This window comes from Pundamilia nyererei, unplaced genomic scaffold (genome assembly GCF_000239375.1).
Source record: "Pundamilia nyererei isolate P.nyererei 1_Seehausen unplaced genomic scaffold, PunNye1.0 scaffold00009, whole genome shotgun sequence".
Lineage (NCBI taxonomy): Eukaryota > Metazoa > Chordata > Actinopteri > Cichliformes > Cichlidae > Pundamilia > Pundamilia nyererei.
In genome coordinates, this window is record NW_005187410.1 from 818,124 (window position 1) to 827,573 (window position 9,450).

The 9,450-nt window shown below is 38.2% G+C and overlaps 1 protein-coding gene across 1 annotated transcript in view; it reads right to left on the reverse strand.

Moving 5' to 3' along the window:
- erbb4b (erb-b2 receptor tyrosine kinase 4b) overlaps window positions 1-9,450 on the reverse strand; it is a 107,378-nt gene that overhangs the window by 46,813 nt on the left and 51,115 nt on the right. The window contains exons 16-17 of the mRNA XM_005723629.2: window positions 5,637-5,759; window positions 3,570-3,668 (exon numbers count right to left, since the gene is read on the reverse strand). Coding sequence (XP_005723686.1) covers window positions 3,570-3,668; window positions 5,637-5,759 — 222 coding nt within the window. The remainder of the gene's footprint in view (window positions 1-3,569; window positions 3,669-5,636; window positions 5,760-9,450) is intronic.

The following is a 9,450-nucleotide window of genomic DNA, read 5'->3' on the forward strand; positions in this document are numbered from 1 at the left end:
AACATAAAGCCAGGGCAACAATGGAATGGTTTAAAACAAAACATATCCATGTGTTAGAATGGCCCAGTCAAAGTCCAGATCTAAATCCAATCAAGAATCTGTGGCAAGATCTGAAAACTGCTGTTCACAAACGCTGTCCATCTAATCTGAGCTGGAGCTGTTTTGCAAAGAAGAATGGGCAAAGATTTCAGTCTCTAGATGTGCAAAGCTGGTAGAGACATTCCCTAAAAGACTGGTGGCTGTAATTGCAGCAAAAGGTGGTTCTACAAAGTATTGACTCAGGGGGCTGAATAATTACGCACACCCCACTTTGCAGTTATTTATATGTAAAAAATGTTTGGAATCATGTATGATTTTCATTCCACTTCTCACGTGTGCACCACTTTGTGTTGGTCTTTCACGTGGAATTCCAATAAAATTGATTCATGTTTGTGGCTGTAATGTGACAAAATGTAGGAAAAGTTCAAGGGGGCTGAATACTTTTGCAAGCCACTGCATATACACACTAGCACCTTTTTCACAATATGTTGTACTGGGTCAGAATGTCAGAAGACAAATGCCAGACTCACACTTCTAGAAAATTCATCATGTTTACCAGTATAGACTGAACTGCCAAAGATCATAGGACCCCTTATTCTGTTTAAGGTTGAAGTTCCTCTTGAAGTGAACAGCACGGTTCCACTCAGTCAAAAACAGTGCAATTTTATTCAAAACCTTGACATCAAAGTGACTTCGTACTTTGAGATTGTCAGCATTCTATGTAGTAAGCAAAAAAATGTAGTAAATAGACCAAGGTCAGATTGCTGAAAATCAGGAATATTTGCCTTAAATATAGAGCAATGGTTTCTTTGTGCTGATGTTGTGTATTATGAAATCTTTCTGTTATACTCTACAGTATGTAGACACAAAGCAACTATACCTGAAGCTTGTAATATTGCATATGATTGCAACATAAACACTAACAGACCCCTATTAATCCCACGGTATAGAAACTCTCCAAAAGACAGAAACAGGCTTAAATTTGCTCACCTGCAACTTTACATCAATTGAAAATTCATCATCGGGTGGGTAGGTATATGCCAAAATACACAAAACAGGCAGGTGTGGCCGTTTGCTTTTACTGGGGGAGAGAATCAATGCATAAAGCTCCAATGAACACTAACAGAGAGATGCAACCACTATACATTTTAGAACTGATATGGCTCATCTATCACAATGCTTACATAATGAGGTCCCTGTTTACATGCCAGTGATGGGTATAGTTACACTGAGGGTAATGGCAAATTGGGCCAAAGTCTTTGACTGACTGGCTTTTCCTTTCTGCCTGCAGGATTCCTTACAAGCAAATTTATATTGTGGTGTTTACTTAGCACTGCAGTGGGGTATCCTGTAATCTGTTAGCCCTGCATTCTATTCAGATCCCTTCTGTGAGCTATTATCCAGAAAACAAAATACTTCCACAGCATCCTAAAGAGCATTTCTTGAGGTTTCTATATATAAAATAAGTATATACAAGAATTATACTAATTGAAAAACACATGACATGAGGAATTGTGACAATAGACTTTAAAGCCACTAAGTGGAGAGGTAGGGGCAGTAGTAGTTGTAGTTAGGTATTGTAAAAAGAGAGAGAGAGAGAATATGTCTGTGAATAACAAACCCTGTGAACATCCCTTTAGGCCCTGGAAAGCACTACTGTTGGGCTGAGATAACAGTTATATAAAACACAAAAAGGGATTTGCAGCGGTTGTTCTTTTTTGTACACTGACTGTATAAAGTTTACATCCCCACTGAATTGTAATTTTGCTGTTACAATTAAATACAAGCATTAGGAAACACTGTTTTTACAAACTTGTGCTACTTCTGTAGCTCGTCATGAAGGTAAACTGAAATAAGGTAGTTTCAGAATTGTATTAATATGTAATAATAGTAAAACAATTTCTTTAAAAAAAGCTAAACTGAAACTTTTTCTCTTTTCTGTGGATCACTGTTGCGAAGTGCTTTATAGATTGCTGCATTTTGTGCATTGTATGGATGTCTCACATTATTAAAACTGATATATTGGAGGGCCTTGGAGAATAATACCTGAGTAAAACATTAATAAAAAAGAAAATAAGATTTTAATTATCTTTAATCAAAACTAAAGGAATAGCATGCTCTAGCTGTTATCCTTATACATAAACATGCACACTCCTAAATGCATGCAGATCGATACACACATGCCAGTACTGCAGGGAATAAGCACCCTTTCCTTTTGCCAAGCACTTGCTGACAGGGTTGGTATTTTATTGTTAGCCATAAAAAAAGAGAGGTTCCCTTCTCTTACTGCACCACAGGTAAGGAGTGGCAAACTCCTACACAGAACCAACCACACACACACGCATGTTGAAAGACAATCAATTCTCTGTGACATTCTTCAAACAGTCAGTGGCAAGTGAGACTGGGGCTTTGAGTGGCCTGCAGCTAGAAGGTCACCAGTCAGAAATCCCGGTCTGCCAGGAAAATAATGGATGGCAAAGGAAATGAATGGCACTCTGCTTTCCCTTTGTAACTACCACTGGTGTTCCCTGGAGCAGAAGCTTGAGCCCCCAGCTGCTCAGCAGTCAGTCATTAGAAGACCACTGTGGATCTAGACAGAGGTGATGGAAGGTATTCTTAAAAAGAGAAAAGAAACCCCAAAACTATTTAGGAGGTAAATTAACCAAGTTTATGAGTAGATCCACATGGACACATGCCTTTCTGCTGTTATATACGTTATCTCCACTGTTTCTATTGCCCCTACATGTTGTTATCTCATTTCTCTGTCTGATTTTCTGATTGTCAGACAACCTCCCAAAGCACTTGGAACATAAATTAAACACATATGGGATATTCATCAAAGACATCGTGATAAAAATAGAAATGCTAACCCTCCAAAACTCTTCCTTTTAGACTGTCAAACTAAGTGCAAAACATGAGTGCAAGTGGGTCGCTTTCAATGTGTGTGCGTGTGTGTGTGTGCGTGCGTGCATGGGTACGTGTGTTGATATGAGTTATTTCATCTGCATTGCATCATCACAGGGTAATAATTTTGATTTTTCTTTTCACTCTTCCTTTTGAAATGAGCCAAGATGTGAATGTTTTATAAATGGGGCCTAGTGCACTGTGCTAGGAGCCCATGGCATGGTGCGTGTATGTCTGCATATGTAGGGCTCCTACAGGCCCCTTATGGTTTCTAGTCTGCTGTTTGTGGGGTTCAACTTTAGTTGTTAGAGATTTCACTTTACAACCATCTGTGTAGCGCTTTTGTAGGCTAGTTTAGCGCTAAACTGAAGTTAACTTGTCAGCAACGAATGCAATGTACAGCTGGTTAAAGGCCTTTAAAAGAAAAGGTCAGTGTTCGCTCCCTTACATACTGTAAGTATAAATTGCAGCACCTTTAAACAGTGTCACTAACAGGCTTTGGAACAAAAGGTTGTTACATTACATTTAGCTTGTAATTTACCTGCGTATATGTTATCTTTATAAAAGCTGAGTTTGAATTGTATTGTCAAGTCTCTTTTTTTGGATTTTGTTTTCAAGATACTCACATCCATGAATTCCACATTAGCCTTGGGTCCTGTGGCCTCATTTAGGATTTTAATGGCAACAGGGATTTTCACAGTTTCCCCCTCTGGGACCCAGATACCCTAAAGAAGAAACGCACACAGACACATACACACACACACACACAACATGATGATGAGTCATTACACTAATTGCACAGTCACAAATCCTCTACTCACAGAAACGATGTTTAAAAAAAGTATTATAACTCCTGGAGGAACAGCAGGAATCTCAATAAATTGAACGTTTTACACTCTAAATTCTACTTTGTCAGCTTTATAAATAACAACGTTCCATATTCTCACTGGCTGATTATAAAAATGAACTGCATGCTGTACGATTAAGGTTATTTCGCCCTTCAAAAAGACTTGGGCAAAACTATTTAATCATTTTGAAGTATCTAATTTTAGGGAGGTTTAAAGTGATTTAACAGCTGCCAAAGTGGATGGAATATTTGAAAGAGGAGAAAAATGAAGTACCTCTCAACTTTTTCAAAGTGATTAAAATGTGTTCCACCTTTGTTCCACCCTTATGTGACTACACATCCAGAGTGACAGAAGGCCTAGATTTCACACTTAGCCTAAAAACAACTATCCCATCAAAGAATTATTGTCATTAGGTGATAATGACGATCGATTTGATGCTGTTTTATGTTTCCTTTTACATGTAATTCTGCAGATGATCATTATTCAGCACAATAATTTAAGGGCACACTTTATGAAAGCTTGGACATCGATGTTCTAACTGGAAAAAATGGTTTACAGGTTTGTAAATGCCTCAGTTTATTAACAACACATTTACTTAAAACTGCATCTGCAAACGGGCTGCTACAGCTAACACTGCAGAATAAAATGACAAATTTTACATTAGGAGGAGAAGATATCCATACACAGAATTTACCATTTTATTCTAAAATGTTTAGAAAACAAATGAAATTATTTACATATGTTACAGCCTGCTTTAGGGATTAGTACTTGTTTGTGTGTTTTGTGTTGCAGGAGTTGTGATACGGGAGGACTGTTTTGCTTTGAGTTTTCCTTTGAGTTTTTTTTTTTTTTGCACATACAATGTATACCATATACTTGCCTAGCCATCCATCACTATGCTACACCACTAATACAGACCTACACACACCTTTCTTAATTTATTTAATTACTTGTGATCTATGAGCGGGTTGCAACACATGAACTGCACATTGTGACAGAACATGTGACAGAAGAATCTATAGCTCCAAGTTGTTCTCTTAATGGTGAAATGCTGAGTTGAGCCAGTTAAGCATATTGCCACCAACTATGGATATGGGTCAAATCAAGGAACAGCATGTGGCCTTAGTTTTATTAAACATAAAACTAAATATTGCTACACTTTAATTAACTAACTGTGTTTTAGCTGTATGAGCCATCCTATAAAGCACTCAGTTTACAAGTTGGTCTAAATGCTGAACCTATGAACTCTCAGCTATGGAGATTAGGTACAAGTCTGATGTCTTCTGGCTGTAAAAGACCTGTCAGGGTTCTATAGCTCACCTATAAGACTTGAAACTGACTATACAGCATATCCTTACAAGTCTAGAAGTGCCTTGAAATTTCCCAGGAGAGCATGCAAGACCTTGCTTTGAAAAAGGACATACACTGATGCCACATACCTCTGGCCTAAAAAAAAGGTGCTACAATGAGAATGGGTGGACACAAAAAAAGACGAATTATAATTTCAGTGAGAGAAAGTCTGCTCTTTCTAATTTCAGATTTTTTTTTTCCAACTTCTACCCAACCCTTCATTGCTCTTATGGTGACCTCAGCTACCTCTTATTTCACTGTCACCCCAGGGGTCTCAGTGTCTGCTATTACTTATTCTTTTCATCTCCCGCCTCCAGCCTTCCATCTCATTTCCTGTCATTAATGATCCTGCAATGTCCCTCTTGTCTTTTTCTCATGAAGTGAGAATGTGAACACAATGTGACATCATGGTCTCACTTTTAGTAGAGGAGCAGTTAAGTATTTGAAGCTAAAATGCAAATAGTCACCATTAATTCACATTTGATTGTATTTTACCTTGTAAACAGTTCCAAAAGCTCCGGAGCCGAGGATCTTGACTCTTTTGAGTTCTGTTTCTTTCAGGATGCGAAGCTGGGCTTGATTGGGTGCCGTTCCACTGGGTGTTAAAGGTTCCACCAACTAAGAATGCAATAAATAAGTCAGTGAGTGCTGGAAGACAAATCTAGAATCTACATAACAAAAGCTACTAAGATTAATTCATGATACTTTAAATTAAAACATCACAACTTATCACAGGATTAGTCCAATTGCTTGTTGCTGAGCAATTAAATGCAATTTAGCTTCTCAGGATCTCAGGAACACACCTCCATATTAGAAAAAAACTAAACAAATAAAACCCCAAAATAAAATACACCTTTCTTCCATGCAAAATCCTTCTTTAGAGGATAGGACAGTTTCTAAAAGCTGTGACCCAAATTCCAGGAAGTCAGGTAGTGAGACAGGTTGTACAATAACAATGAAACTGAAATTACTATTTAAATTGTAGAAAAACAAGAGTAATTTCATACAAAAGTTTGACTCAAATGCAACATTTACTCTTAAGGAAGGTTCCAGTGGGTAAGAAAAGTACACACACACGCTGGGTGGGTGGACAAGCAACATGAACACCCAAGTTTGTGACACTGATAACTCAAGAACGAAGCAACGTAGGACTTTCAAATTTATACTACAGGTGTTTCTACTAAAAATCTCAGATGAGTTTGAATCTCAGGGTTAGAGGTCAAATTTTTTGAAAAACTTGTGACATTGGAGTTTCAAATTGATACCATAGGTGTATCAAGACAGCTGGTTGTAGTTACGTTTATTGCCCCTGCACTTGTGGTTACAGTAGGGTTGTAATGGAATTTTTTTCCAGGAAGATAAATCTAGACTATGATGAACCATTATTATGACATTCTCTATGGTAAAAGGAAGTGAAAGCGATACTACATGGGAACAGAAGAGAGTGATGGAGAAAGGTGGATGAAAACAGAGAAAGACTGGGGGAGACAGATAATTGAGGCAGCTGAAAGGGAGTTGAAATTTTTGTTGTCTCATTACTGCTCAAGTGGAGGAACAAAAAGATGAAATAGTAGGAGAAGCAGAAAGATTATATCCGAGGAGGGAGGAAGGAAGATGTGGAGCGGGAAAGGAACTGTAGCAGAAACAACAACAAGACAGCGATGGAGAAGCGAGCTGCTGAATTAGTCAGAGGATGCAAAAGCATAAGTGAGGGAGCAATATAAGGAGAATTAAAGGAGAGGGCGGAAGATTAGAGAGGGAGAGAGGACAGAGAGAGCCCAACAGACAGAGTGTAAATCAGCCTGGCTGTGCTTGGCAGCTTCTGTCCCTCTGGCTTATGGTTACCATTTGATTAAAAACAATAGCCATTCTTCATTTAAATGGAATAACAAATCAGCTTCTGCAGGGTGGAAACAAGTAGGCTGGGGGGCCACAAACACACCCAGGACAATACAGACGTCTTTAAAATGATCTAACCGTACACACACAAAGGCAAAGCTCTATGCTATTTCCACTGTGCTGGGAGCTGTCCAGCATTAGTGGTGCTGAAGATGTTGAGGCTGTGTAGCAGCCGAACAGCAGCAAATGTAGCTATCCACCTTCTCTCTCTACACTGCATTTCTGAAACTGAAGCAAGTGCTGCCTGAAACATACTGATCAAAATATTAACACCACATATCAGATCTTGATGAATGAAATATTTAAGTTAACATACACTATATGTGCAAAAATACTGAGTCACCTACACATTACATCTACAGGAGGACCAAGGTCCATGGAAACCATGCCATGGAGCTCTCGGTGCACGGTGTTTGTGTTGATGTTATTTGCCACTGAGCAATTATTGAATCATCAGAGCCATGGCAACCTTTACACACAACACACCTCAGCACTCAGCGACCCTTCTCTGTAACTTTATGTGGTCTTCAATTTTGTGGTTGAGTTGCTGCAGTTCCTAAATGCTTCCACTCTAAAATAATTCCACTAACAGGTGATTGTGGAATATCTAAGAGCAAAAAACCCCCCTGTGAATTGTCTTATTGTAACAAAGGGATCCTGCCGCAATATTGCACTCAAATTCAGTAAGTAAAATAATGTAATTTGTTGAAAACAACGGTTAGTGGAATCTAAAGTGCAATTCAAAATCATACCAAAAATCTAAATTAAATTGCTCAAGTGTTGCTTCATTGTTTTAAGAAGTTTATATGTTGCTATTCTATTAAAGTGGTGAGCTGGGCAAAATGACATTAAAACCATTAGACAAACATTTCACGTGCAGACTGATCTGATTAGATTTATAGTCCATCAACATTTTCTTTTAACAAGTCTAAAATTATTTGTTATATAGTGATAGGATGAGGGGGAAACTGTCATGGTATGCGAGGGCAGACCGTATGGAGTGAGTTGAGGACCCAAGAGCAGACAGAGGCGAGGAGACGAAACTGAACTTAACAAAAAGCGAGCCTTTATTTAGGGCTGAAAACTCACGGAAAAAACAACAACAAAGTAACTGAGGGAAAACCTGAACATAGACTAGGAAACTATGACTCTTACTGAGAATTTAGACTATGACTAAACAATATACAAACTATGGCTGGGAAACTATGACAAGGGGTAGGGGAGATAACACAGACGACGCGACGAAGAACAAAGGAAGACTGAGGACTTAAATACACACATAAGGTGATCAGGGGAAGTGGAGACACATGAGAACACAGCTGACTAGAATGAAACATAATGACAATACAGAGGAGAGTAACACTAACTACAATGAACAAAGAACACCAGACTCTTCCAAAATAAAACAGGAAACATGGAGACATAGACATGAACTTAACATAACCGCATAGACAAGAAACATGACACGTAGACGCAGGAACCAGGGAGACTGAGTACAGGGGGAGATGACAGAAACAACTAAAAAATAAGGACTAACTAGCAACCTAGAAATTAACTGGATCGAAAATGAATACAAAAATACCCAAAACTCAAACACGGGGTCACACGACCCAGTACCATGACAGAAACTGATGCGCAGTGCCTAAAAACTAACTAGTTTCAGACTTTATTTTAAGCAAATGACTATTAATCAATGAACCTGCAATATAAGACTTTCCCTGCAATTACATAAAATGCATAATTTAATGTAAATACTAAAAATGAAGGAAAAATTATCTCTTTTTTTTTTGCAGCCCAGAAACAAATGAAGACAGGATGGTTTCAAAGACAAAAAAAGATTTCCCATTTCCTTCTCTGCTCCTCTACTTTTGGAGCATCTAATACAATTATTGGGCCATAAATACAGTATTTTTTTATTAAATAAATGACATGTAACAAGAAAGGCTCTGTAATATATTAAAATAGTGCCTGGATTTATGTATGACTACTAAAAAGAGACTAATGTAAGTACTCAAGAAATAGTGGCAGTTTAAGGGTGGCCCATATATGAACGGGAATAAAAGAAGTATAATAATTTATCATCTTAATGCTATTTCTTTTTCAAGACTCTTCACTGATACTTGTGCCCTGAATAGAGAGAAAGCACTGAAATGAGACCTTATTCTCAGTGTGGACACATAAGTACATTAGATGAAGTACTCTTCTGGTTTTTTTAGATAAAGAAAGAGTACTTTTGCCTCTTCTAATGGTATACTCCCTTAGCTCTTCCTAAAAGAAGTGCCTCTATAATGCACTGTAGGATTAGGGATGGGTATCGTTTAGGTTTTATCCGATACCGGTGCCAAATCGGTACTTTTGAAACGGTGCCGGTGCTTAAACGGTGCTCAAACCGGTGCTTAAAGAATGGAGA